The sequence below is a fragment of the Leptomonas pyrrhocoris genome (assembly GCF_001293395.1).
Source record: "Leptomonas pyrrhocoris isolate H10 chromosome Unknown, whole genome shotgun sequence".
In the NCBI taxonomy this organism is placed as follows: Eukaryota; Euglenozoa; class Kinetoplastea; order Trypanosomatida; family Trypanosomatidae; genus Leptomonas; species Leptomonas pyrrhocoris.
This window is the reverse complement of record NW_015438382.1, coordinates 382366-410079: the sequence shown is the minus strand read 5'-3', so window position 1 is coordinate 410079 and position 27714 is coordinate 382366. Positions and strand designations below refer to the sequence as shown.

The 27714-nt window shown below is 56.5% G+C and overlaps 8 protein-coding genes across 8 annotated transcripts in view; all 8 read left to right on the top strand.

Moving 5' to 3' along the window:
• Positions 1-1451, top strand: part of ABB37_08833 (hypothetical protein) — a gene marked incomplete at its 3' end in the record, with an annotated part of 2855 nt that extends 1404 nt beyond the window's left edge. Inside the window, exon 1 of the mRNA XM_015807952.1 lies at positions 1-1451. This exon is cut by the window's left edge and continues 1404 nt beyond it. Coding sequence (XP_015653610.1) covers positions 1146-1451 — 306 coding nt within the window. The 5' untranslated portion in view covers positions 1-1145.
• Positions 1452-2053: 602 nt separating this feature from the next.
• Positions 2054-3220, top strand: ABB37_08832 (hypothetical protein; the record flags this gene model as incomplete). The annotated part of the gene is made up of 1 exon (XM_015807951.1): positions 2054-3220. The coding sequence occupies exon 1, from the start codon at positions 2252-2254 to the stop codon at positions 3218-3220; it is 969 nt and encodes a 322-aa protein (XP_015653609.1). The 5' UTR covers positions 2054-2251.
• A 554-nt stretch (positions 3221-3774) lies between these two features.
• On the top strand, positions 3775-4678 carry ABB37_08831 (putative mitochondrial hypothetical protein; the record flags this gene model as incomplete). The annotated part of the gene is made up of 1 exon (XM_015807950.1): positions 3775-4678. The coding sequence occupies exon 1, from the start codon at positions 4022-4024 to the stop codon at positions 4676-4678; it is 657 nt and encodes a 218-aa protein (XP_015653608.1). The 5' UTR covers positions 3775-4021.
• A 1016-nt stretch (positions 4679-5694) lies between these two features.
• ABB37_08830 (hypothetical protein) lies at positions 5695-11292 on the top strand (the record flags this gene model as incomplete). The annotated part of the gene is made up of 1 exon (XM_015807949.1): positions 5695-11292. The coding sequence occupies one exon, from the start codon at positions 5695-5697 to the stop codon at positions 11290-11292; it is 5598 nt and encodes a 1865-aa protein (XP_015653607.1).
• A 542-nt stretch (positions 11293-11834) lies between these two features.
• On the top strand, positions 11835-16193 carry ABB37_08829 (hypothetical protein; the record flags this gene model as incomplete). The annotated part of the gene is made up of 1 exon (XM_015807948.1): positions 11835-16193. The coding sequence occupies exon 1, from the start codon at positions 12786-12788 to the stop codon at positions 16191-16193; it is 3408 nt and encodes a 1135-aa protein (XP_015653606.1). The 5' UTR covers positions 11835-12785.
• A 1125-nt stretch (positions 16194-17318) lies between these two features.
• ABB37_08828 (hypothetical protein) lies at positions 17319-19520 on the top strand (the record flags this gene model as incomplete). The annotated part of the gene is made up of 1 exon (XM_015807947.1): positions 17319-19520. Exon 1 carries the CDS (start codon positions 17970-17972, stop codon positions 19518-19520), a length of 1551 nt encoding a protein of 516 aa, XP_015653605.1. The 5' UTR covers positions 17319-17969.
• Positions 19521-21236: 1716 nt separating this feature from the next.
• Positions 21237-22961, top strand: ABB37_08827 (hypothetical protein; the record flags this gene model as incomplete). The annotated part of the gene is made up of 1 exon (XM_015807946.1): positions 21237-22961. Exon 1 carries the CDS (start codon positions 21579-21581, stop codon positions 22959-22961), a length of 1383 nt encoding a protein of 460 aa, XP_015653604.1. The 5' UTR covers positions 21237-21578.
• Positions 22962-23650: 689 nt separating this feature from the next.
• ABB37_08826 (hypothetical protein) overlaps positions 23651-27714 on the top strand; it is a gene marked incomplete at its 3' end in the record, with an annotated part of 5717 nt that continues 1653 nt past the window's right edge. The window contains exon 1 of the mRNA XM_015807945.1: positions 23651-27714. This exon is cut by the window's right edge and continues 1653 nt beyond it. Coding sequence (XP_015653603.1) covers positions 26332-27714 — 1383 coding nt within the window. The 5' untranslated portion in view covers positions 23651-26331.

Here is a 27714-nt window from a genome sequence, read left to right as displayed (position 1 = left end):
CTAACAATACTACTATATATATATATATATATATATATATATATCAAAAAGGAAAGAAAGAAATAATGTTGCCGAAGCGTGGGTTTTGTTTGCTTTAGTGGAGACATCGTCTCCTGTCTTTTTTTTTTCTTCTTCTTTGAGTGCCTTTTCGGCCCCTACGAGCCGCGCAGTGCGTTATTCCTTTAGTTGTCCGAAGCAAATACAATATATATAGCTGCGGATCCCTCCTCGTATATGGGGACCAGGCGACTTCTCTCATTTTCTATTATTACCATCATCTTCCTCAGCATAACTCCGACGCCTGTTCACCGGGACGTAGCACTGCTCGTCTTTTCGTTTTTGTTTTCATTTACACGTGTGTGTGTGTGTGTGTGTGTGTGCGTGTCAGCATGCATTTCTCTGTACTTCTCTAAATGGCTTCATTGTGGACAGCGGCGTCTCGAAAAGTCGATGTTGGTAGAAGAACAGCTCAAGCGCCACGACAGTAGAGAGGGGGTGTCGCTCCTTACAGGCGCGCCGACTTAACATCGTACTGACCTTTGTTTTTTCTCCTTTACCCTATTTGCTTGACATCTTTTTTTTGAGGGGGAGCGGCATAGCACTAACTTATTAGGTAGAGGAGTAATCCGCCACGCATGTTCATTGTGTCCTCGTTTGTTTGTTTTCTTGCTTTCAAAGCACCACAAAAGACGAGGCGAGATGAAGATGGAGCGTTAACGTTGTTTGTGTTAAGCCGGAGAGCCTGCATGCGGGTTAACCATGCCGAAGTATGAATGCGCACACAAGCGTGTCTTCAACAACGACAAAGAAAAAGGCTGTGACGCCACGCTGCGGTGCCGCGCGCGTTCATGTCACGGAAGATCGGTGGCATCTCCACACCTCATTATATTTTCTTTTCTTTCTTTGGTAATGCTGGGCTAAGTGATGAACTGTGCATCCGTTGTGTGTATATATTCTTCTCTCATTGATGTCTTTGCTTTGTGGGGCGACAGAAGCGTAAATAGCACTCTTTAAATGCTCACTTTACGAAGGTAAAGCCTACACGTGTCGTTTTAGTATGTGAAGCAAGCAAATCGTGGGCTTGGCGAGTTTGACTTGAAGGTGCTTCTCTTTTTTTTTCTCGTTTTCCAGTCTCCTCTCCAACGATGCCTTCCTCTTTTACTTGGCAGAGCACCTTCTGCTCTTCTTCACGTACGTGCCAACTTCAGTTCTGTCTTTCTTGTTTCTCTTTTCATTTTTCTTCTTACGAAGCGCAGGGAGATATTCGCCGCACCTTTCTTTCGGTTTGCTCTGTGTGTGTGTGTGTGTGTGTGTATGAGCTTTGGGGGGTATTCTCTGCTTTTGTTAATGCTTCGTCGTGGTCATCCGTTTCGTTCGTCACCTCAATTCTGTTAACGCCGGTGGTTGTCGTTTCTTTCTTTTTTTTGCTCTGCCTTTGGTGTGCTGGTTGAGTGCGCGCCCTTCACTATATATATATACGTCAAGATATATATGCATCCCTTTCTGACGATGTATTCCCCCCCCCCTTTCTCCTCTGTTTTTCCCGGCTTCTGGAGTCGGGCGGCGCAGCTCACGTGTTTGGAACTGCTTTTCTTTTTCTTTTAATTGGGTTTAATACTCCCCTTCTTACAGTGTCTCCCTTTCTACTTTTTCTATTTGAACGAACACTGCGCGCACGCGAGAAGTGCAATGAATGCTTCGAAGCTCTCACGAATAGCGAAAGATAGTTAATTAAACAAAGGAAAACAAATGGGGATGGCAGGGATGCTCGCAGAGCAACCGCCGCGTCACGTACAATCTCACCTGCCTCCCTTCCACCCCCACTTCGCATGCCAGCGTGTCTCCGTCATGGATTCGCATTGGGTTGCCGGACCAAGCGCGCCAGCAACGTCACATAGCGCCTCCCTTGATCTGATCCTCTTGCTAAGGTGTTTAATATGGACGGGCTCTATTGTTATATGTATTTATACATATCTATGAATCGTATGAAAACTGTATTCGGTCGCCTTCACCTCTCCACACTCTTATCGCCTGCTCTCCTGGGCAAGGGAAAGCGCAATATATATATATTTATTCATTTATTTATATTTGCAGAGAGAGAGAGAGAGAAGCCGGTCAACGGAGGTGGCACACTTCATGCAGTGCGTGTATACTCACACAACACTATCCCCTCATACCACTTAAGTATATCCTCTATTATATATATATATATATATATATTTATTTATGTATTTAGGCAGCACCAAAGAAAATGCATTCGATGCGTCAACGTGGGTGCAACATCGTTGCCTCTGCGGTCTCCGCCTTCTTCGTCATGGCTTTTCTCACCGCGGGCACAACCATCCTACGTGATCTGCTGCTCCGACCACATCCCGTTGTCCGTGACGTGCGTGTCTCGGGGACGTCGCCGCTGTATGAGGTGCGCACCCAGGTGCTGCTCTCCCCGAAGCTCCCCGACGCAGCGCTGTATTACCTCCCCCGTGCCAGCAGCCCGGAGAAGGTGGCGCTACCGTCGAACATCCAAGTCGTCGACCTGGCGGACCACGAGGGGGACAAGGAGGAGGACCGGAAGCGGAAGCTGTGGCAGCGGCAGCACCTCCCGGCCGGCTACCACGTCGCTGTTCGCACCACCCACCGAATTGTTTTGTACATGTCCGGCTCCATCGACTTCTCGCCGCTGTGGGACTGGAACACGAAATCGATTTACATCTCGTTTGTCGCGCGCTTTCAGTCGCCGTCCACGGCGCAGAACGACGTTGTGTTTCTCGATGCCGTGATGCGACCGGTGTCCCCGCCAGCGTCGATGGCGCGTCTGGCGGCACTGCGCCGGCGAGAGCGGGAGGCGAAGCGGCTCCTCGACCACTCCATCAACGCCGGTACCGTCGCGCCGAGCGTTGCTGTCGAGCCGCTGATGACGGAGGCGGAGCGCCAGCAGCTGGCGGCCTACGAGGAGACCCTGCGCAGCCGCGAGCACGATCATTCGTCGCTGTACGTTGACCACGTCGACCGCGTTCTTTTTCTGAATGAGTCCTTCAAGTACTTCGTGGACGCCTTTGATGACGTGTCGCTGCCGGGCAGCGTCGTGGAGGTGGTGCTGCGCTATCAGGTGATGAGCTACTCCGGCTGGGCTCCCGTGCGGGAGGAGGTGTTGGGTCATAAGGTGCGGGCGCACATGCCCACGGCGGTCATTCCCTTTTCCCCACAAGGTCGCCCCGTGTGAAGACGGATGGGAGAGGGAGGAGGAGGAGGGCAAAAGCTGGCGATTCCGCTGTTGCCCCCCGTTCTCGTTTCGTTTTGATTTGATCTTCTTTTATCTCTGTGTGCGGGTGTGGGTGCGCTGTGCTTTCCGATTCGTCATGGTCGCCTTCCTTGGAAAGACTGCACGGACTTGTATTGGAGTATTGTAACCTATTTGTGTGTGTGTGTGTTCTTGTGTGTTCGTGCACCTACCAGCTTGCTCTTCCTTCCGTTTTGTGGTCGTTGTGGCGCCGGCATGCGTGTATGACGGCTCCGTTGTCGTCTTTGGGACTTGCGCAACACGAGTGGGAGAACTGGCGCTGGAAACATGAAAGAAAAACGAAAGGATGCCTTTTGCAGCGTCAAGCCGATGCAGCTACATTGTTCTTTTTATTAATAGGATGTGTCTCTTTGTAAAATGCGGAAGGGCGTTAACTGGCGGCTCTGCGTGTGTTGTGTAACGGCCTGCCCCCCTCGTGAAGTCACCTCCTCGCTGCGTATTTTGCTTTCTTCTTGTTTCTTTCTTTTCTTTTCAAAGCCCCCTTTGCCTTTCCGTTGCGCTGAAGGCTCTCCACCTCACCGTTTTTTGTTGTTCTCGGATTACTGTTGTGGTGGTCTTGTCGTCGTCGTCGTTAGCAGCGCTGGGGAGAAACGGTCACGCCTGATTTCACCTCTACTAAAGAAAATAAAAAACAAAATAGAAACACACGTACTGAAGGTACCGCTATCAACTCCATCAACACACACACACACACGCACACACGTATAAGTACGCCGAGCGACAATGCCGCCCAAGAAAGGTACTTTCAGCTACTCCATCGACCCGGAGCTGTACGCACGCTCGCAGAAGCCGGCGGGCACCATCGCGATGGGCATGAAAAACTCACAAGTCTCCTCGCTGTGCTGGGCAAAGCAGGTGCAGAAGGAGGAGTCCATTCGCAGTCGCTGGGCTAACAAGTACGATCCCACGGCACGCCAGGAAACGGCGGCGCTGCAGGCACTGGAGCGGACGCAGACACGCGACGCCGCCGCACACGAGGCGTACGTCAACCCCGCCAACAACCCAGAGATCCACGCCCTCCTGTACAGGAAGAAGCCATCAACGGTGCTTGTGACGGACGATACGGCGGCCGCACCCCCCGCCTCCACGCTGACCACCGCCGCGGCGGCTCCTGTAGAGGAGATAGCGAGTCTTCGCGTACGGCGGGCGGCGGATGAGTATCTGGCAGCGCGCCGCGAACACTACACGCTGCAGCAGCGCTATCCGAAAGGACCCGCAACGGCGGCGCAGGCGGTGGGCTGGGCAGCGGCGACCAACTCGGGCTCGTCGTCAGGGTCGGCGTCGTGTGGTGCCCCACACCGCCGATCCCCGGGGGCCTACCGCAAACCGGAAGATGAAGAGCACGCCACCCTGTTGGGATTCGATTACACGCCGAAGTGATCCACCCGGCGAGTGCATAAAAGCGGGCAACTTGGTGTTGTGGTCTCGCGATGCAAAGCCCTACGTGTTTTGCGTGTGTGTTGCAGCGGCTGCCGCTGTTGATGTTTCATTTTTTGGTGGGGGTGGAGAGGGGAGGAGGGCGGTTGCGCATGTACGCGGACAGGATCTTTTCTTCCTGTTGTTGTCGGTCGACCTCGGCTGTGTATGTGTTTTACCTGGATCAGCGCCTTCTCTTCTTCTTTTTTCCCCTCAGTGACTTACTTCGTTAGCTTTTTCGATGTACCAGTGTTTACCATGTGGAACCGGCAAAATACATATATATACATAGAAGAAATCACGACCGCATTCATTCATTCTGCGGTGTTTTCTTCTGCTGGCCCGGATGTGATCGCTGGTGGCTCGCTGGCCGTCGACTACTGTGGCGTTTTGAAGGCCACGCCTTTACGAGGTTGGTGGTTCTGTCTATCTGTGAGTGTGTGTGTCTGTGTGTGTGTGTGTGTGCTGAGGCACCGCTGCGGGCTCGAATGAAGTCTTGGTCATGGGACCTCCAAGCCAGCAGGTTCACTGTCGCTGTGTGAGTGTGGTTGCGTGTGTATTTCTGTGTTTTCGGCTTCATTGTGTGCTCTTGTCGCCTCTCCTCCTTCTTTCTTGTTGTTGTTGTTTTTCTTCTGATTTGGGGGGAATGAGTCCTGTCAATGTAACACAACCATCGCCCTGTCGCTCCGCCTCTCTGTCACCGCAGCGGCAGCATCCAAAACATATATTGGGATACGGCGCCCAAAGAACGGCTGCACCTTCACTTGCAGCTCTTTGCCCTGATTGAGACGCGCACCCTTGTACGCATACGCCTCTAGCAAGCTGGGCCCTTTACAGTCCTTTCCACAAGTCGCCTCCGCTGACTTGTTCGCCCGCTTCTTCTGCTCGTCTTTGCCGGCTGCGGAAGGCAGATATCTCTCATAGAATTGCACATCACTTTATAAATTTTCAACAACAAAAAGGCATTTCTCTACTCACCCATGTTCAGCTTCCTCAAAGGCATGAAGCGTGCGCGCGGGCGTTCTCCGTCAAAGCCGCCCCCTGCCGCGTCCGTCTCCCCTCACATAAACCGGGAGGGCAGTGGCCACCACAACCATAGCAGCAGCAACCGACATGCATCGAGCAGTAGTAGTAGCAATCGTAGTACTAATAACAGTCGGAGCACCTCCCGACCTCTCACGCCGGCAGGTCAAGACATCGGTGCACAACGTACGAGCACGAAGGAGGCGTTGCGGCGCTCTTCTTCTTCTTCACAGCAGCGACGTCCGGCCAAAGAGGTGCCGCCGTCTGCCGCCGCGACGCACCGAGACGGCGGAAAAGATCACGACCACGACGGGCAGCGCAGCAACAGCGAGCGCCATCCGGGCGGCAAGCGTCTGTCCAAGGCGAAGGGTACAGAGGCGACGGACGCAGAGGCAAACGGCATGGAACGCGAGGCGCCTCTGGAGACGGTAGCGGAGCCCAGACCGCAGCGTCGCGCGGCACAAGGTCGCACACGGGCCTCCACAAGGAGTGTAGAGAAGGCACTGGCCAGGTATCCACCAGCGGGTACACCAGCAGCAGCAGCAGCAGCAGCAGCTGAGGAAGAGAGGCAAGAGCGCCATGCATCCACCATCCCACGCCAGACACAAACGTCAGCCAGCGTAGGTCCTTCGTGGAACTCTGATGCAGTGGCTGCAGACGCCGTTCCTTCTCCTCCGCTCCGTCCACCGCCGCCGTCTCCACGACGCACTTCAGCCGGCCTTCACGCGGGTGCTGAAAAGAACGCTGGCCGAAACAATCAACGACACCCGCCACATCAAACGCCGCCTGCTACGGTGGGTGTTGCTCCGATTGCGCCGACTTCGCAGCGGCCACTTCAGCTCAGCAACGACGCAGTGTTTATGCAGTACCTACGCCAAGCGCGCTCAAGCTCAGGTGACCATCGCCGTTCGCCTGCGCATGGTGACCGCACGAGCGCGGCGGGTGTGGCACGGCCGAAGGATGATGTGGAGAAGAAAAAGAAGAGGAATAAAAGCACGGACGTCGCACCAGCACAGCGTGGACCCTCTCCACACGTTGGAAGAACTTCATCTTCTCACTTAAGAACTCTGCCACCAAAAGCCGGCGCCGTCACCTTCAGCGGCAGCAGCAGCAGCGATGACAGTGGCGGTAACGACTACAGGGATAAGGTCCGTACGAAGCGCGGGTCACCACCACGTGAAATGTCTTCGCCACCGCTCGTCGATGCCCGCAAGGCGTTTAAAATCTCTCCCGTTCGAGCACGGCGTGAAGGCCAGCAGCAGCAACAGGCGCTGCCCTCTTCAACAGAAAGACGTGCGTCGCCTTCGCACACCGAAGCGGAAGGTTTGACGGAGGGGCGGGAGATGAAGAGCCACAACGAAGCTCCTCAACACGCAGAGGAAGCACGACGAAAGGCCAGCCGAGAGGAGTCTTCGCGGTCGACACGGAGGGAGGAAAGCGGAGACGACACCAAGGACGGCGCACCTCACGCTCGCACATCAACAAGTCGCAGGGACGCGCCTTCGCTGAGAAGGCAACGCGCAAAACAACTATCGGGCAACCCCAGCGATCACAGCAATGACGATGATGATGACAGTAATCTGCTCACCCAAACGCCACCAGCAACAGCAGAAGAAGCAGCAATAAATGTTGATGCCTCCCACCCGCTCGACGCAGAGCGAAGCGCGTGGGTGTTCACCGACATGTCCACCAACATCACGTCGCACCGACTGCATCACCACCGTCATGAGCACCTGCCCCATCACAAATCTCTTCCAGGCCCACCATCGCTGGGCACGCGTCGCCTGCATGCCGCCTGGGCCTCGTATCTGCACCAGCACGGGCAGCCACGCCTGTACAGGCATCACGACGATGGCGACAGCGGCGGTAGCGGCGTCATCACGGATGGACCGGCTCCATCGCCGGGTGGGCGGCCCACGGAGGGTTCTTCCCCTCGTACGGCATCTGCGGCTCTACACCGCGACGCGCAGGAGGAGCAGGCGGCGTTGGTGGAGTGGCCCGGGGTCAGAGGCGGCAACAATGACGATATCAACGACAGCAGCGGTCGGCACCCGAACGCCTCTGCGACGACTGCTCTGCGGGATCGCCTGCGCGAGTGCGCGAAAGAAGTGCTGCTCCTGCGCGCCTCTCTCCTCATGACCTACACGTTGCTGGCGGCGGGTGGCGAAGAGAGGACGATGCGGTCATTGACGACCAGCGTGGCCGCACGGCAGTGGGCGCGTGAGGTGGACCGCGCTGCTGGCTGGACAGCGGCGACGGAGCAGCGCGAGAAGCGACAGGAGCAGCAGCAGCAACGGGACGCGGAAGGGAAGGGCGGCGGCGACGGCGTGAACTCCCCTCCCTCTCCCTCTGTTGTTGCAGTTGCTGCCGCGCAACGTCGTCGTCGTCGTCCTAGTAGCAATAACGGACGGGATGCACCAGCCTTGTCCTTCACACGCACCACCACTCCGTGGCCGGCGTTAGAGGCCCGCCTGGCTGCCTCCGTGCACGCTGCGGCACAAAACCTGGCGGACGTCTCAGCATCTCTTCCGCACGGCAGCCCACAGCGGCAAGGCACACAGGGGATGAAGGAGGGGAGTGGACACGGTGCGGCTTTGGGGTTGTCCCCGCCACCGCCGCGGCTGCTGCTGCGTGAGACACCGTCACATGACTTGAAGGGTCTGCCATCGCTGTGGTACCCCTCTCACCTCAGCGACGCCGTCGGGCCCGTTAGCGGCGTGCTCTCCGTGTGGTTTAGCGGCGACGACGACGAAGACAAGGGTGGTGACGCAAGCGAAGACGAAGAGGAGGCTAAGCTGGATGGCAACGCTGGTCATGTGTCGGACACGAACACGCAGGTCACCGACGCGGCGCATCTCCCTCCTCAGCGCAATCGCTCGAGTCGTCTGTCCGTCTTCTCCCGTGGCGGCTCCGCCGGGGGAAGCCGATCGTCCTCGAAGAAAAATGCATCTTCCTCTGCGGTGCTGTCGGGCGGGTGGAGGCGGTGTTTCGTCGTCGCCGATGATCACGGTGTGCGCGTTTACCCGACGGAGCGCGACTACGCCGACTACGCGAGCGAGCGCCTCCTGATGGCGGTGTCGTACACCTCGCTTGCCTACCTCATCTCTGACTTCGCGGCCGCCGCTGCCGCACCGGTGGTGGTCGAGGGCGGCCGCGGTGCAGACGGGGACCAACACGAGACGGCGACGTCGCCCTCTTCGTTGTCGGCGGTTCATGTCTGCACGATCGCCGCTGTCGGCGCGCACCTTTGCAGCCACGACGACGAGGACGCCGCCTTCATCCACTTCGGCTTTGTGCACCGACAAACCACCGCGGCGGAGCAGCGCGTGGCGGCGGCGGCGTCAACGTGCGGTGTCAGCCTGCACCATCTGCTGCGTTCGCGGAGTGGCCCCCATCTTCGCTTCGCCCCATGGCGGGTGCACAGAAGCAGCAAGAGGAACGGCAGCAACGGCACGGACAGTCGAAAAGGTATCTTTTACGCCTCTTCTTCTTCCTCGTCGCAGTCCACACGGCGGCTGCATCCGCCGCTGGTGTTCCGCACGCAATCCCTCCTCGCCCATGCGGAGTGGGTCCACTACTTCGCCTACAAGTTCAATCGACACCTCTACAGGTTGATGTTCCCCACGACGTGTGCGGCAATGGCGGAGGTCGGGCTGCAGAACAAAGAAACGCAAACGGACATCTTCGCGGAGGATCGTCTGCGGCTGCTGCACGACAGCGAGGGCGTGGCGTCGTTCTCTCTCCACGCGGAGCCGGAACAGCAGCAGCAACATCGTCATCGTCACTCGCGCAATCACCACCGCAGCCAGCGCGACGACAGCGCTATCAGAGAAGACGATTATGAGGCGCCGTATGAACGCAGCGGAGCAAATAACGCGCGCCACTTCAACACTAAGAAGCCGTCACGGCGGAGCAGCGCGAAACGACGACGACGACGAGGCCAACGGGACGGCTCTAGCCGCGAGAACGACAGCGGTGGAGATGACACGAAGGGGGAGACGTCGTCCTCGTTGAGTTCTCCCTCGCGTCTCTCCGCTCCGCCTTCGCCGCCGAAGGGGTCGGTGCCCTTCAACCGCGCTTTGCAGCACGCCGGGGTGTCTTCATCGCCATCGTCGCCGCTTTTGCCTCCTGCGTTGGACTCCTCAACCTCCGCAGGAGACAAACATGAGAAGTCGCAGGGCAATGCGTCGCTGGTGCAGGCGGTCACCGAGCTGCGTCGCACCCTCGAGCACCGCGACCAGCAACTGCGCGACTACGAGGACGAGCAGGCCGCGCTGGTGAAGGTGCTGAGACAACGCGAGCGGCAGGTGCAGGCACTACAGCACGATCAACAGCAGCTGCGGGCAGAGCTGCAGGAGTCGGTGGACCGCCAGCATCAGCAGCGGCAGAATGCTATCGTAGAAAGCCAGCGCGAGGAGGTTGAGCGGCTTCGCGCCGTGGCCGACGCCGCCGCAGTGATGAACGCACCGCCGCACAAATCGCCTGCGACGGACCGACACCGCAATGACAAGACAGCACAAACTGTGTCGGGCGTGGAAGCCGCACACGCGCAGGAGTCGGCACTTCTGAGGGACCAACTGAACGACCTGCAGCGACGCTACGCAGCAGATCACGCGGCCTGGCGGGCGGCGCAGCAGGCCCTCGAGGCGCGCTGCCGCACGACGGAGATGCAGGTGCGGAACCTGCGGGAGGGCGCCTCACATCAACTACGCGCCCTTGCGCATCAGGCCGTGCGCGACCTTGACGACTTCCACGAGGAGGTCGCGCAAGGGACGGAGAGATGCGTAACGGCGATGCTGCGGCACAACTCCACGCCACGGCGGTTGCAGGCCCCGCCCAACCTGCACGACGATGACGGCGGCAGCAGCACCATCAACACCCCGCGGCGCAGTTCTCCAGCGCGTGCAGCACCTATGCCCGTCACTGCGGCCTCCACAGGCGTCACAGCAGTAACGGCAGCCGCGCGTGCCATTGCGTCGCTGCTCCTCACCTTCCAAAGCGGCAACGGCTGTCTGGTGGACGGTGAGCTGACCGTCGATCCATCAGAAGCGCGGCTGCTCTTCAGCGGCCCCACGGCAAACCAACGCGGGCGACGTTGGGAGCTGCGGCACCACGACACGGACGCCCTCCTGCGCATTCAGCTGGAGCTGCTGTCGCGTAAAGCGGGTGACCCGCGTACGTCCCCGCGCTCGTTGACGCCGGCGATTCTCAATGGACCACCGTCGTGGCGCAGTCGAAGTCACAGCCGTACGGGGACTCCCATCGCAGGGCGCTCACCTCATTCTCGCCCAGCAGCACCGCCGCGGCCCCCACCGCCACCGCCTGCCTTATCGGCTTCTGAACGCGCCTCCAACGTGTCGGCAGACGACTCACGGGCCTCCGCGGATCATCGCGCTGCCCGTCGAAGCGTATCGGCGGAGGGGGCAGCGCAGACGCCGCTGTCGGCCGTGCTGCGTGCTGTGAATGTGTCGCCGAGAGCCACGCGTGCATCACGGCTGCGACGGGCTGCGACGGAGCGACAGATCCAGGAGAGAGAGGCTCTCGAAGACGCGTGAGTTGGTGAAGAGAGGCCGGAGTGTACGCTGAATTTGCCTTCTTTCTGCGAGTGTGTGTCTGTGGCGTGTGTGAGCATGTTTTTGCCGTTTCTCATGTGTATTTGTGTGGGTTTGCTTTTCTCTTTCTCTTCCTGCCGCGATGCTGCTCTGTTTGAATTTTATGTCAACGTCACCGCTGCGCTGATACGGCGCGCGTTATGTTTCCTCCGCAGTATCGAATTGGATACCAAACTATACATGCGTGTTTATATATATATAGTGAGTCCTTTGCTCCTTGTGTGCGCTGCCTTCGCTTTCTTTGTGAAGGTCTCGCCGCAGCTTTCGTGGGCGTGATGAAGGGTGGTGTGTGTGTGGGTGGGTGGGTGTTTCTGGTGCTACTCACCGTGTCTCAACCTCCCGCCCTTCTTCCTCCTCTCCTCTCTTCTCATTCCATTTCGTCTCCGCGTCCGTGACGGCATCCTCGTCTCACATATCGCGCCTCTCGTCTGTCCCATAACGTGTGGCGTTGTTCTTGTTGCTGCTGCCGTCATGGGTGTGCGACAGCTGTGCGGCACGAATTCGATAAAGAAAAAAGCCCTGCGCGACGCAGTGCTTCTCGTGATCTTCCACCTCGTCGCTCGAACTATTATTGCCGTGTTTGTGGTGGTGGTAGTGGTGGTGGTGGCGGTTTTTTAAAAAGAAAGGATACTGGGAGCGAGCGAGGCTGACCAGCAGAAGAGCTTCCTTTCACTGTTACTATTAGCAGTAGGAGGATTCGTTTTCAACGCCACGGATACCCCTCTCACTCTATGGCCTGTATACCTGCAAGCCGCTGCACTTTTTCCCCACGTGGTTGTATACCTTCTGCCACCTTCCTTTTCCTTCTTGTTCTGTTACGCCGCGGCAGCACCTCTTCTCGCTGCTCGCACTATCAAAAAAACAAAGGATCGCAGCAACTTTAGAATCATCGTAGTGTTGCCGCTTTCGGGCTTCCTTGTGTACTGGACGCTCTTCCGCTGTATTGGCACGCACTTTCGTGTCCTTCTTCTGTTTTCATTTCTATATATTATTATTATTATTATTATTATTATTATTATTATTATTATTATTATTATTATTTGCGACCGCGGTGACACCTCATTTTCTTTATTATTGATTCTCAATACCTTTGTTGTTTTTGTTGTTGATCTATATATTTCCGGAGGGAATACACCTTCAGCTGCTCCACGTGCGATTCGATCGCGCGTACGGCTGCAGAAAAGGGCTATTCTTATTTTCATATACATTTCATTGCGGGGTTTTCTTTGCTTTTTTTCCGTTGGTTTTTCCTCTCCAAAAGAGAACACAAGAAAGCGCGGGTCTGGGCCCGGCTGCCGCTTCTTCGCTTGCGTGTGTACGTGTGAACACCCTTTCGGAGTACTCTCATTCGTTTCTTCCCTAGCTAAGAAGGAGGAGGGGGTGGCGGTCAAATCAGCGCGCATAACTCCTTTCCATTTTCTTCTCCCGCACGCAGCATGTCGTGCGTCAGCGTCACCCAGCTTATTACAGAGGACGGCAAGGTGCAGATTGACATCACCAACACCAGCGGACGGGCGCCGCCGCTCTCACGTGAGCTGACCTTTTCGAACACGAACGCCGGGCAGGTGAGTGCGGTGCCCGATCAAGACGAGCCGTGCTCCCTCATCGTTTCACTGCGCTCCTCACATCCGCAGTTTTTCTTCTACCGTGGTCCGCAGCCAAAGCCTGCCGTCAGCACCACCGTCGCCTCACCCCTGCGCCTCCGCAATGGAAACGGGGTGGTTGGGGGGGTTGGCGGTGGTGGTCATGGACGTCATCGTCACAGCGGCAACGCGCTGTGGGGGAATGAGCTCGTTGATCCCACCATCCTCGACGTTTCCCGCCAGACGTGGAAGGAGCACGGATTCTTATCGGTGGCGACGGACGCGAATGCAGGTGGCAGCAGATCTGACGGCCACCACGGGGGCGACGATGCGAATCCCACGGGCGCACACGCGGTAAAGCCATCGGTCTCGCCGTCAGAGGCGGCGGCATCGGCGGCGGCGGCCAAGGGCGATCATCGGCCGCTGCTCGTGAAAGAGGAGATGGCCGACTGCGTCTTGTTGCCCGGTGAGCGGCGGACGTTTTTCATGGAGGTGGGCGATCCAAACGTGTTGTCGCGGCTGGTGGCACCGAAGAAGTCGTCCAAGGCAGCCAGCGCATGGTCGCGACCGACTCCCGTCCTAAGCCGCGATGAGGAAGGGTGGGGTGATGGTGGAGGCGGAGGCGGCAGCAGTGAGGGGGGAGAGGGAAAGAAGGGCAATCAAGACGGCGCCGATGAACTGCCGCCCGTAACGCGTTACCCCAACGGCAGCGACGTCGAGGACAAAGCGCCCAACGCGCCGCTGCGGGACGGGACAGACGTGTTCGCCGCCAGCAACCACAACGTCGACGTGGTGTCCGGCAACTCGGGCCTGCGCCGTAGCGGTGCCGCCGCAACGCCAAACGGCACCGGGAAGAAGACGGATACAACGACGGAGGACGACGACGACGACGGGCGTTCGCCGTCGCGGCAGCCCCTCAGCATTGTGCGCGAGAGCACGACGACCCGTGCCTCCACTGAGGCCGTGCGCAGCTCGGTGCCAAGTCGGCCGCAGCGGCGGGCTTTTGAGGCGCTCGTCTCCACGCGAAGCAGCCGGGACTACGCTGTGCCGCCCAGCAGCAGCAGCTTCAACAGCGACACGCCCAGCAACAGCAGTGACAGCCACAAGGTTGAATGCGGCTACGGAAATATGACAGAGCCGCCACTGCCGCTGGTGGCGGGGTACGGCAATGCGAAGCCGGCCGGTGACTCCCCAAACCCCGCGACGAACCTCCCTTACGCCTCCCCCTGCCTCTCGCATCGCCCCGTCTTCTACGTGTACTACCACCCCCTCGGCGACGAGAACACGTGCGTAGATCGGGCCCGTAAGTGGATCGCGAAGGAGCAGCGCAGTTATCACGAGTGGCGTGAGCGTCTCGTGCGGACAGTCATCGAGCAGGAGCGGCAGCGCGAGCGTGGGTGGACCGTGACGAAGGATCAGACGATCGTGCCGACGCTGCCGCGGCTGGAGGAGAAGCGCATTCTCCCACCTGTCTTGGGCGAGCTGGTGCGCTGGCGTAGCGGCGATGGCGGCACTGAGTGCGACAACGACCCAATGGAGCCGTCGCCGGTGACTATCGCCGCCTTCTACTACTACTTCCTCCACCTAGACGCCGGTGGCGATGCCGAACCCGCCCCTGCCCCCCCTGGCCTCTTCAAGCACATCGCCAAAGCGCCGCCGAAGCGGAACAATCTCCCGGTCGTGCCGCCGTCCTTCGCGGCCACCCGCACCAACCGCGTAAGCAAAAAAGCGAAGAAGATGTTTACCGATCATCGTCAAGGCGCCGGCACCGTCGTCGTGCCCCTGCGCATTTCGAGCCAGAAGACGCTGTCGCCGTCGACCACGAACCTGCCGCTGCGCCGCGACTCCACCTCCTACCGAGGGGCAGCGCCTCTGAGAGTGCCCTCCTCGATGTCGGCTGCTGGGGGAGGTAACACGTTGCGGCCCACGCCCTCCCCGCCGCAGCAGCAGCGCAACGAGTCGCAGTACCTAACTGTCTCCGACTCCTCCGCCAACGCGACCCCGCCGATGCAGGCGTCGATACACACGTACCCCTCCACGTCCTCCACCCACCCGCTACACCCAGGGGGCTTCACGGAGGCGGACTTCTACCTCGCTGGCGCTGCGACGACGCCAAGCGAGCACACAGCACAGGACAGCCGCCTACGACGCCCGCGCTTTAGCACCGGCCGCGGGCTCGCCCTGCTCGACGACTCCGTCACCGGCTCCCTCTCCCCGACGGCCTACGGCGCCCCCGAGCCGATGGCGTCGGGCGGCGACATGTCCGGCTTCGAGCCCCTTCAGAAGAACAGCTTTCTCATCACCACCTCCTCGGTGAGCTCACGGTGGGGTCGCACGGAAACGCTGGATCCGGAGGCGGCCGAACTCGCCGCCCGCACCCCGCCACCACCGCTGGACGGCAACCCGCTCTACTCCCCAAGCTACACGCACACCTCGCTGCCGTCGTTTCCATCCACGCTGGAGGGCACTCGGACCGCCATCACCGCCGCACCAGCCGAGCGGGTCTGCGCGGCGACCTCCAACCCAGACTTCGCCACCGCACCCTTCACGGCGGCGACGACCGCCAGTAGTCCGCTGGGCAGCAGCAGCTCCGGCAATCACTTCAACCTCCAGCTCTCGGATGACTTGACACCACCGCACGATGCGGCGGCGGAGGCGGCGGCGGCGAAGGGGAAGGAGCCGCAGTCGAACAACGCTGGGAGTCTCGTTGCCTGGCTGCTCCAATCCTTCCTTGGAAGGCGCGGCAACCAGTCGGACAGCGGGAGCAGCCTCGACAGCGACGCCTCGCCCGCCCACACGCGCGATATATCCTCCGCCCCGCCGTCGTGCGTCGCCTACCGTCGCCGTAGCGTGCTGGGTAGCACGGGCTCGGCGAATGCGAGCAGCATGAGCGGCTCCGGCTTCCTCGCGAGTCGTCTACCGCGGCAACTGACGCGTTTGTTGGCGCAGTCGGAGGTGGTGAAGGGGACGAAGGAGGGGGCGCGGGCGGCGGCGCTGCTGCTTTCCGCGAAGGCCGGCGCAGCAGCGGTGCAGACCGTTGATCTCCTCCAGCAGCACGGGCCGACCGCCGCGAACGGTGTCATGATGCTGCTGAACCTGCTGAAAGATGTCGTCTTCACGCCGGAAAATGTGAAGGTAATGGAGCAGGTGATTACGCCCTTGGTGGTTGTCTTCTCGCTCGTGGCGCTGCTGTACCTTCTCTTCTTTGGCGGCACGGGGGTGGATGCGGCGTTGCCGCTGCTGTACAATGGCGGTCTATAGTCGTCGCGAAGACAGTCGAGAGGGGGGAAGAGGCGGGGATACACTCGCTGCGCAAGTAATCGTACAGACTTCAGCAACAGAAGCGGAGGCGTAAAGAATCCTCTCTCTCTCTCTCTCTCTGTGGGTGCGCCACGGACTTGTTGGTACGTCGGGGGTGTTTTGTGGGAGGGAGGGGGAGGTCGTGCGTCTGCGATGCATCTCCGTCTGCTGTCCTCTTCTCATAGTTTTCTATCTCACCGCTTTTCTTTTTGTTTTTGCTGATTTTAGCCGGTTTTTCTTTCTCTCTCTCTTCGTTCTTTGTTCATGCAGTCCGTCCGTCATCTCTGCTCGAGTCAGGAAGCTCGTGCCTGCTGTTCTCTCTCATATCTATTCTTGCTCTCTGCTTTATCACTACGTACCCCCTTTTTAACTTCTCTTTTGGTATATATCTATGTATGTGTGTGTCTTTCTCTGTTGTCGCCTGTGGGATGAAATTTGCTGTTCCTTCGCTTTTCTACCTCCTCTTGTACGTGTGTCTCTCGGCGTGTGCGTGTGTGTGTGTTGAGTGGAGTGGAGTGTGTGCGTTGGTTTTTTTGGGGGGGGGCGGGGCAGAGAAGGACGGTTGTGCGTCGCGGCGACAACACTGCGTTATTGCTGTTGTTGAGGTATCTCTTTTTCTTTTTGCAGTGTTGGTTTGAACCGTGCCCGTACGTCGCCCTCCTTTTGCTCTTTCCTTTCTCTTCGTCGGTGAACATGGAAACTGTCAGGGTTTTTTCCTTCTTCTTCTTCGTGCACTGCGATTGGAGCAAACATCAACGGTCCAGTTAAAGAGAACAAGAGATACGGGAGCGTCTACCAAACAGAGGCGACGCACTCGGCATCGTTTCCCTGATAGAGGAAAGGTGAAAGGATGCCCCAGCAACTGCTCAGCACCTCGAACAGATACCTCCACTCATTTGTCTACAACAACAAAAACAGGTGCCGAAATACAGGAGGCAATCTGGTCGGTGGTTGAATCAGCCTCCCCCCCCCCCCAAACCGAAAAATGAACGCTGTTACGCTCCTCTCGTGGTGGTTGCTGTTTTTACTTCATCATCCTTTCCTTTTCCCGCCTTCTCTCCTTCGCTCTTGTTGGCCATCCGCGAAGTCCTCCCTGACGATTCTTTCATTCTTCTTTCATCTCTTGTTTAACCTTTTTTTATTAGTTTTTTTTTATTCTGAGCTCTGCACCTTTCGCTGTCGTGCCCCACGCCCCTCGTTACCCGTCAGAGAGGTTTCTTTTTTCTTGTCCTTTACGGTAGACTTTCCATACACCATCATCTATTGAGTCGGCTCGTTCGCCGCAGCAGATATCGCTCTCATTCGCTCCCCCTTTCCTCTGGCTGCTGTCTCTGCCAACTCGCCGCCCTGCTTGTGCGCCCACGGTGATCCTACACTTCTACACACATATCCTCCCTCAGGTCGCCGACATCGTTGCAGGTAGGAAGGAGTAAACGACACTGGAATCAGATATACGAGAGAGGAAAATACGAATCACTGCATCACGTACGTGTGTATGCGTGTGTGTGTGTGTGTTGGCGTGCGATAGGCTTCATTTCATTGAATTAAGCTGACACTTCGGTCCTAGTTTTTTTTTTCTTCTCTGTTCTCCTCCTTTTTGTTTTAAGAAAGCATCTGGGCTCTATACCATCTCGTTACTTTCCAAATATAACCGCACACGATTCAAGGCCTTTTCCCTTTCATTATAAGGAAAAAAAAACTTAGAGCATCTCTCGCTCTCTCTCCCTCCCTCTAGCCATGACCACTCTTGAGGCATGCAAGGCGCAGTACGTGAAGGACCTGGAGCACCAGGACCACTGCTGCGTGCTCGAGAAAATCACGCCCGAGCACAAGGCGTTGAACCGCCGCGTCTTCGACACGCTCTGCAGCTACCAGCAAGAGATCACCGCGAAGGGCACCCTCCCCTATCAGCCGGACCCGCTCGAGGAGAAGAAAAAGAAGGGCGACACCTCTCCCACCTACCCGGAGAACCTGACCATCCGCGACCCGCGTCAGCTGAAGCAGATTATGCCCATTCCCGACATTCACAAAGTGTCCGACTGCGACCTCATCTACCGCTTCCTCATTGGGCGCCGCATGGACGTGAAGCTGGCGCTAGGCGACCTTCTGCATTACATCGGTTTCCGCGAGCGGTACGACCTGAATGGCATCCTGTGGGACCGCGAGGTGGAGGCGACCTTCAACGGCCTCGACGGAGAAGAGCTGATGCAGTTCGTGATGAGCGAGATGAAGCGTAAGAACTACACCACGGCCGACAAGGTGAAGCTGCCGCGGCCGCTGCTCCAGGCCGGGTGGGCGGCGTGGAACAGCGGGGTGGACCGTCGCGGGCACGCCATCTTCTACCAGCGGCCGAACCCGAAGGAGCTGGCGATGCTGGAGAAGCGGTGGCCCTACGTGGAGAACGAATACGACTGTCGCAACCCGGATTACAACTCCATCACGCCGCCCTACAGCAACATGCTGACGCGGGTGTACCTGCGGGTGCTGGAGAAGGGGCGCCGCATTTCGCGTCTGCTGAACTACAACCAGCAGCACATCATCCGGGAGGGGTTGGGCTGCCTGGACGGGGTGAAGCCGACGTCGGCGGACACCTTCATGGATAACGGCAGTGGCACCACCTGCCTGGTGGATGTGGGCTGCGTGAAGGTGTCGCACATCACCTCCAGCAAGTGCAAGCGTGCGTTCCGTCTGTTCCGTGTGCTGTCGATGATGGGGCAGAGCTACTTCCCAGAGAACATGAATCGCATGATCATCATCAACGGCGGCTTCATCTTCAACATGCTCTTCAAGATCGTCCGCCCCTGGCTGGACCCCCAGACGCAGAAGAAGATTCTTCTCCTCTCGGCCACCAACAAGGCCAGTCTCGACGAGCTCAGCAGCGTCGACTCCAACAGCCCGTCGCCGAGCCAGAACGTGAACGGCAGCGGCGAGGAGAGCGACGACGAGGTCTCGAAGGACGGCTCCGAGAAGGCGAAGGAGAGCGACAAGGCGAACTTCGCGCTGCGCCACGCGCTGGAGGAGTACATCCACCCCGACTTCATTCCTGCCTGGTACGGTGGGTCGCAGCCGCTTAGCGAGGCCCCGCTCTTCTACGGCGGTGCGCCACCGAAGAGCATGACGGCAAACCCATTTTACGCGGCGGCGACGGAGCGGCTGCGGGCGGTGGTACTGCCGGAGTTGCTGCCGGATGACTTCATCTTTGCGCACGCAGAGGAGCATCAGCCGGTGAAGAAGGAGGAGTGGGAGGCCTTCTGTGAGCTGCACCGCTCGACGCTCTTCCGCAAATAAGAAAAGGAAAAAAGAAAGAGATCGCAGCTGCGCCGCACACTCGAGGAAGAGGATGCAGGGCTTCCTGCTGATGTTTTTTTCTTTCTTTCCCTTTTCCAAGTGCGTTTAACGGTTGAACGGGGCTCGTGCTGTGTGTCGCTAAACATGCCGTTGCAGCATCGCGCCTCCTTCAACGCAGCGATCGTCGCTGTTCACTGTATCACCCTTCCCTTTAAAAAAGAAAAGAAGAACAGATAGAAATGTTCGGTTTAATTTCCAGGTTGCTTGTTGTTGTTTTTTTCCTTTCTCCTTTTCGCATTAATTGTTGACTCTTCCTTCAAAACAAGACAAAGAAAAAAATGGACGTTGGCCGCCCACAGTTTACAAATATATATAGTTTTATGGCTATCTTACGGGCGCGGCATATGGGGGCTGCTGTTGTTGTTGTTTGCTGTAGTTCATTCATCCCCGCTACGTGTCCATCCCTCATGGCTTTCCAGGGATAATGGCTCTGATTCACCTATGCGGGTGTGTTGGTGTGCGAGTATGCGTGGATGCCGTCAGCCCGACAAGATACAGTTTCCATTTGCAGCTATGTACAGCAGAAGAAAAAAGCGAAACAACCGTAGAGTTCTGTGTATGAGAACACTGCAAAAATACATCCAATTACTCTAGTAAAGCTAAGTAATAAACAAGAAGCACATCCGAAAAACATTTTTTCTTTTCTGGTGTTGATGTTTTTTTTTTCTTCTCTCCTTGTCCTCTTTCCACGTGTGCATGCAGCTGACGTCGCTTCTAATACTATTATTATTTGCTTAGCATCCGTTGTCGAATGCACCTTCGTTTGAATAGAGGTAGAAGAAAAAAACGACAGACGTGCACCGCGCCGCTGCGCTCGCATTTCCTCGTGTTCTGGCCAAACAAGCAGTGAGGCATCTGACAACGGTCCTTTAGGACGACGGGAAGAGGTCGAAAAGCGGGAAGGAGGCGACACGGGGATGATGGGAGCCACCCTCGCGACGTAGAAATCATCGCTCCCGCATTTCTGTCTCTGCAGTTCACCTGTCACACCGGAGTTGTGGAACTCATGTGTGTGTGTGTGTGTGTGTTTGCTTTCTCCTGTGCTCGCTGCGGTTTTTATCATATTTATTTTTCACTCCCTCTTTGTAATGAACAACATCGCTGGTGTTCGTTTGCTGTTGATGTTGTTTTTGTTGTCTTTCGATATTCTTGGCTTTGTGGGCGGGTCAGTGCCCTGATAAACCGATGTTCGGAGCAACGCAGTGTTTTGCTGTCGTGTCTGTATGTGTGTGTGCGTTTCTTCTTCTTTTCCTTTCTTCCACCCACTGGCTGCGTAATCGACTTCAACACATCTTAACTAAACCACATGTTGTCCTTACACCCATGCTGATCAAACTTGGAAGTACAGTAAAAAATATATATGAAAATAAATGGAAGGAGCCACCAAAAAAGTGGAGAGGTCGGATGCTTGCTTTTGGGGGACCCTTCGCTGATACTTCAGAGAAATCTTTCTTGCGTTCACGTGTGTGTGTGTGTGGTGGGGGGGGGGGGTAACTGGGGCTGGCACGACCGATGAGGGTTGGCGCCTCCACGTAAGACTCGCATTCCCACACACACCGCAACGCCGTCTGCTCCTTCTCGTGTTTCTTTTTTTTTGCTTCTTTTTTTTTTCTTGATGGTCATCGTTGCTGCGGCCGCAAAAGGAATCCGCGCGAGATGCGGCATTTCCCACCTGCCGGAGTCTACAAGTGTTTTCTCGGAGGCTTTTCGACGGCTGAAAGCACAAAGAAAGCTTCTTTAGCGTCTTCGGGACCTCTGTCGTCTCTCTCTCTCTCTCTCCCTCTCTCACCATTCCATTCAATTCCATGCGCCTCCCTTCTCTTTCCTGTTCTCGCCCGTTTCACCTGCGCCCTTCTAACATGTGTTTTCTCCCCCACAACGCCTTCTTTATTCTTTTGTCGCCGGCTACGGCAGTCGCAGCAGCAGCAGCAGCAGCAGCAGCAGAACACAACAGAACTACATCACCGTTCCCCTCGATCGTTCCTCTCTCTCTCTCTCATGTGCGCGTCATCTTCGCGCTCTCCGCCACCGCCGCCACCGCCGGAGGAGCCCCTCACCTACCCGATCACCTTTGCGAAGCTGGCGGAGGAGGACAGCACACCGGCCGATGCAGCGCACACCGCCACACCCGCCGCGTCGGCGCACCTGCGACAGGTGGGCATTTTCAGCGCGCTACACTGGTTAGTCCCCGTGTACGAGCTGGCGGAGTGGGCACCGAAGGCGGCGGCGGCGTCGCAGCGCAGCAGAGGGAAAGGAGGCGGCAACGACGGTGCGGAGGCGGCCAACGACAACAACGGCAGTGAGGAAGCGGCCGCACTCGTCCAGATTCCCTACGAAGACGTCCGCTCCGCCCTCACGCTGCTGCCGCAGTTCCAGAAGTTTTATGTCGAATCCAGCAAGATAATACCCCAGCACACGGATCTGTATTACTACGTGGAGTCTCTCACGCTGCCGACGCCGCGGGGGCCGAAGGTGATTTCGCGGTCCAAGGTGGAAGGCGACTACCGGGCCGCCCACGTGGCCTCGCACGCGCCCGCCACGGCAGGGGCGGCCGGGGCGACCACCGCCACCACCGTCACGAACAGCACTGCTTGCTTCTCCCTCCTGGCAGGACACAACCATTTCCTGCTCTACTATGAAGAAAGGGAGAAGCTGCGCTACTTCAACTACCTTCAGCTGGACCAGCTGCGCTTTGCGTGGGTGGCGGTAAAGGAGCTCATTGAGGACAACAAGGTGTTCAACCTCAACGATGGCAGCCTCACCGGGTTTGCGAAGCGAGACTTGAAGAAGAATAACATGGCCTCGCCTTTCTGCTCTGCCCCGGCGGCGCAGGCCGCAGCGAGCAACGAAGCTCACGAGGGCAACGGCAACAACAATAATAAAGCTCCGACTAACTCGAGTAATAACAGCGGTGGTAGTGCTGGGCCGGTGGTGGGCCGAGGCGGGGGCAACGCACGACTGCACCAGGGCACCAGCGGCAACGTCATCACGGCCCCGAAGAAAGACGTGCTAGAGGAGAAGAAACGAATGCAGTCGCTGCGCTTCCTGCGCGAGGAGCTCGAGAAGGAGTGCGAGCGGCGCTGGCCCTACACCCCGGTAGCAAAGAGCTGCCTCTTCACGGTGGAGGAGGTGACGGAGACGGAGTTGCCGGCGGAGGCGCTCGCGCAACTCGGCCTCGTCGGCGCACACAACGCCCGCAACAGCAAGAACACCAACCGGCGTGGTCCGCGGTATTATTTGGGCGTGGTAGAGTTGCCGATGCTGAACAAAAAAGGCGGGGCGGCGCGGTTTAAGGCGGCACGGTGGCACAACAACCGCCGTGACGCGGAGAGCGCCGCTGCGGAGGTGACGCTGATGTCGCTGCGGAACATGAAGGCGTGAGAGGAAGAGAGCGCGTTCTTTTATCTCTTTCCGCCTGTAGTTGTCTTGGAGGACCTTTTGCGCTGTGGGAGCAAAAAGTCGTGTGTGTTGTGGCTCTTGGTATCTTGTGTCTTTTGTCGGCGGCGTCGAACTCGTACAGTGCGTGTTCTACAGCGACCGACGTGTCATTGCCGCCCTTGACGTTCTCTTTGAATGTGTTAATAACAAAGAAAGATCTACATGAAAGGGCTTACGCCACACGCGTTACATCATAGTGCATCTCCTCCTGACTAAATTTATTATCGCTTCGTTGTGGGGGGCATTCCCTCACGGGCTTTTTTTTTTCTTACTTGAAGCGGCAGTGGGAGCCTCCAATGAATAGCCTTTCTGTTTTACTACTATTACTATTATTGTTCTTGCTGATCTTGTCGTTGCGGTTCATGTCCCTTCATTACAGCCGACGCTTTCAAGCCAGAACATCTTGTAGTGCTATACGTGTGCTCTGCCTCGATCCATTTCCTCCGCACTCCTCCTCCTTCCCCTCCCCTCCCTCCTCCTTTGAGTTGCTACACAAACACCCACAAATCCATGCACATCTCCACATATAATTTTTTCTCTGATTCCTCAAACACCATCCTTTTTTCTCTTCTCTCCTTCTTCCGCTGCTCGCGCTGTGGGGGAAAAAATGCAAACAAATAAATAACTGCACAGTGTACAATTGCGTATACACCGCAACGCATCGCGTCTTCCCTGTACTATTTTACTTGTTTTCTTCTCTGCTGCGAAAGAACCTTGAGCGGTATCCTTCCTCATCTTTTTGGAGTACTTCTTCAGCGCTGAACTCACCGACATCCCGCATATCCCCGCATACAACCGCGCTCACGGCACACCAACCACATACGAAGAAAGAGCAAAAAACCAAAAAAGAAGGATCAGCGAGTTCTTTGTCTGCTCGCTCGTGTACTTTCTTTTTTTCCCTTTCCTTTCCGAGCTCGAAAAGGAAAAGGGGTGAGGTGTTGTCGTAGTAGTCGGTGTCGAGTCTCTTCTTCGACTACCCGTCTCGCGTTTCCAAATCGCCGCTGCGTAGCGTTGCACCAACGCACAGACCTTTTAAAAAAAGGTTTTCTTCACAGTTTCACCTGGTTGCTTCGAAGAGGCAGTGTTGTAATACTGTGAGCGTGAGTGCTTATCGCACGTGTGCCACGACGAGGCTCACATATATAATACCCAACACCAATTCACTTTCAAAGATAGAACGAAAACGATAAAAACTGATGGTTTTTAATTTTTTGGAAACCCTGTCACATCAACGATTGCTTCTCTCTTCGTTGTTGGTGTTGTTCTCTCCTTTTTAAGCCTTGCAAGGCTCAGTTTATTGGTCCTCTTTTTTTTTCTGGCTTGTCTGTTTCTGACTTCGCTCTGCTGTTGTGATTGTTGTCGCTGGTTTGAAAACTGTTTCCCTCCTTCTTTTTAATCGTGTATCGACGTCTGTGCGGCGCTGCCTGTGGTGATCGGTCGTAGGCGTTCCAGCATTCTTTATTATTATTATTATTTGGACGTTTGTTGTTGTTGTTTGTGTGTGTTGTGAGTTTTTTGTTACAGTGGTTGTGGTGGTGGTTCACGTGTATTTTCTGAAGCGACGTCCACACGCACCTCACATTTTCGACGACCGGACGAAGAGAGAGAGGAGGAGAGGCAGACTTGTGTTGCTCTCTTTTTTATTATTTTTTCCTCAATTAAAGTACGTGGTGGTATTGTTGTCGTTTTTTTCTGCCTCTTTTCTTTTATTATTATTATTTTCTTTCTGCAAACCCGAGTGTGCATTCCCCCCCTCCTCTCTCTCTACATGTATTTATATATAAGTAAAGGCGTAAAGGTCTCTTGCGGGAAGTGAAGAAGGAAGGGTAGTTCGCGCTGCCCCAACTGTCAACATATATTATTGCTGTCATTAACTCTAGCCTTCTCTGTTTCTTTTTTATTTCTTTTCGCTGTTTCTGTTTTTGTTTTGTTTTGTTTTTAGTGTAACCCTCCTCCTCCTTCTTTTTCTTCTTCTTTTCTCCCCTGTTTTCGTTTGATTGATCCGATAAATTCTTTATCTGCGCTTCACGTCTGTGTGTTTATTTTTTCTTGCTAGTTTTCTTGTTTGTTTTGTTTTAAAGGCCGCCTCAACTCTTTGCCAAGACGAAGTTCAATACATTTAAGTGTTTTTTGTTTATTATTATTTTAATTGTCTTCCTCTGAACGCTTGATCTTGAATAACACTCATCTCAGCCATACTTTTGTTTTCGTGTTTTTCTCTCTCTCGATCGCTCTCTCTCCCTTCCTCTCCTTTCAATTGTAAGATCAATAAAGTGGTTTAATCTATTTTCTTTTCTATATAGCGCGCGGTGCAGCCCAGCAGGTGTGATTTAATTGAGCGGTATCCGTCTCAAGCCTGCCTTCCATCTCCCCCATCTACACCACCAGTAACGCCACAAGCTGCATTTCTCTTTTTGAAGAGAGGAAAGAAAAAACGAAGCCATCAAACTTTTCTCTTGAAATCTTCTTCTTTTCCTCTTTTTTTTTCAGGGAGTAAATAGTTTTCTTGGTGTAGTGGTGTAAGTACGTGGGTGTTGGTGTATTTGGTGCTGTTATTGGTTTTTCCTTTTCTTCTCTTCTCTTTCTCTTCTCTTCTCGTATGTACTCCGCGAGCTTATACCCTCGCTTCAACCACTTGTTCGTTCGAGAGCATCGTTAGTCGACTGGAAGAGGGAGAAGGAATTATTTGTTTCGCTTTTCTCCTTTGCATTTCGCTGCAGCAGCAGCCATCTTTCTTTCTTCCTCTCTTTGCTGTTGTCTTTGTTTAAATTCTCGTTTTGTTTTACCCCTTTTTTTCCCCTGAGGTGACCGAACATCTTCATCGCTCGCGCTTTCTCGTCCGTCGGTCTACTCCGTTGTTCTCCTTCCTGATTCACCTGGTCGTGAAAAGAAAAACTGTGCATCTCTTGTCGCCTTGCGTGTTGTTTGATTTCTTCTTCTCCCTTTCTACTTCGCCGGGGTTTTCCTTCTTTGTGTTTTCTGTTTTCTTTCCTTCTTCTTCTGTGGCTTTCGTCGTCTTTGCGGCGTGTTTGTATTTGCTGTGTTTCCAAGAACGGAAACGGCCTAGTTAAAGTGAAGAGCACAGAGAGAATGTGTGTGTGTGTGTTGGTGTATTATACTATTTCCAAGCACGTGCAGACCATCCGATTTCTGGGGTTGGCCTTTGCACGAACCACTCCCCCCAACATCTTTCTTTGTTTGTTTGTTTCTGGCTGCTGTTGCTGTCCTGTCGTTTCCGCAGGATATCCCTCAGCACAGAAACGTGCAGCAAAGGTACAGTGGTGATAGCTTTGAAAAAAAAAAAAGGAAAGGGATGTCCGGCGTCGACCTCGACAACCACCGTCGCTGCAGCGCTGATGGAGCACCGCGCCGCGCCAGCACGACTCCCCTCAACCCCTCCCTCCTCGCCACGGTCGATCACCCTTCCATCGACGCGACGATGATGGCGGGCGGCTACTACCTTGGCGGGTCAAACCTGAGCGACGTTGACGCTCTCGACAACTCAATGGACAGCAGGCCCCGCGACGGTAACGGCACGCAAGCAGTGGAGGAGGAGAAGCAGGAGAAGCAGCAGCAGCAGCAGCAGCAGCAGACTTTGCCAAAGCAGGCGGCGAAGACGTCGAGCACCGCGCATCCGAGCACTGCACCCACCGCCGCCGCTTCGAAAGGCGTCGCGAACACCGAGAGAAGCAGTAGTGCCGCTACTGCTGCGACGAGCCCTAGTGCTTTCCCAGTCCGGAAGGCTGTGGCGCCGCTCTCTTCACTCCAAAGCATCACGCCAACACCGCCCAACTCGAAGCCGCCCAGCGTCAGCGCCACCCCTGTCGCTACGCCCCACGCAGGCGCACCAGGCGAAGATCCCGTCCGCCGTCGCCGGAGCAAAGACAGCGGCACAGGGTCGGAGGCGAAGGAAATGGAGAGCTCTGCGCCGGCCACTCTTTCCGCGTCATCGCCGACCTCGAAGGCATCCGCCACGCCCGTCGCGGCAGCTTCTTCTCCTCATCGTCCGTCGCCGCACAAACCGGTGGTCACCGCCGCCCTCTCACCGCCGAAGCGCGCCGCCCCGGCAAATTCTGACATCCACCCGACGCCCCCGCATAACCCACCGGCCTCGAGCAGCCGCAGCGTCGACCCTTCTGATGCAGCGCGGGCCGCAAGTCAACCTGTCGCGGCACCCAAAAACATCAGCATTCTGGGCGGTGTCTCTGCGCCCAACAGCACCCGTCGCTGTCGCACCACCACCACGGCCCCCACCGCCGGTGCTCCCCCTCCGCTGGCGCCGCGGCAGGAGAACTTCTCGCCGATGCGGCGGGTCACGATGACACCGCAGGCCGCCGCAGCGTCGTCGACGACGTCATCCGCGCTGGCCGGTCCTGCCGCCACGGGTGACGCACCGGCTGCGGGGAAGCTCGTCGCACCCTCGCGGATCAGCTCGAGCCACAACGTGCGTCCCAACGGCACCGCTCTTAGCGCGACGATGCCGCCGATCCACCTTATCTCCCCCGCAACAAATGGGCCGAGTGCGCCGACAAAGACGAGTTCCACGCCGCCGCCGCCACAGTTCCCGCACGCCGTCGCTTCTGGCGGCGCCTACACCCGTCCGCTGGCGGCCACCGCGACTTCGCCGCGGCCCCCGCCCTCCCCCAGCAACGGCGGCCCCACCCCCCGCCTACGTTCCGCGACCGACGGTAACGGA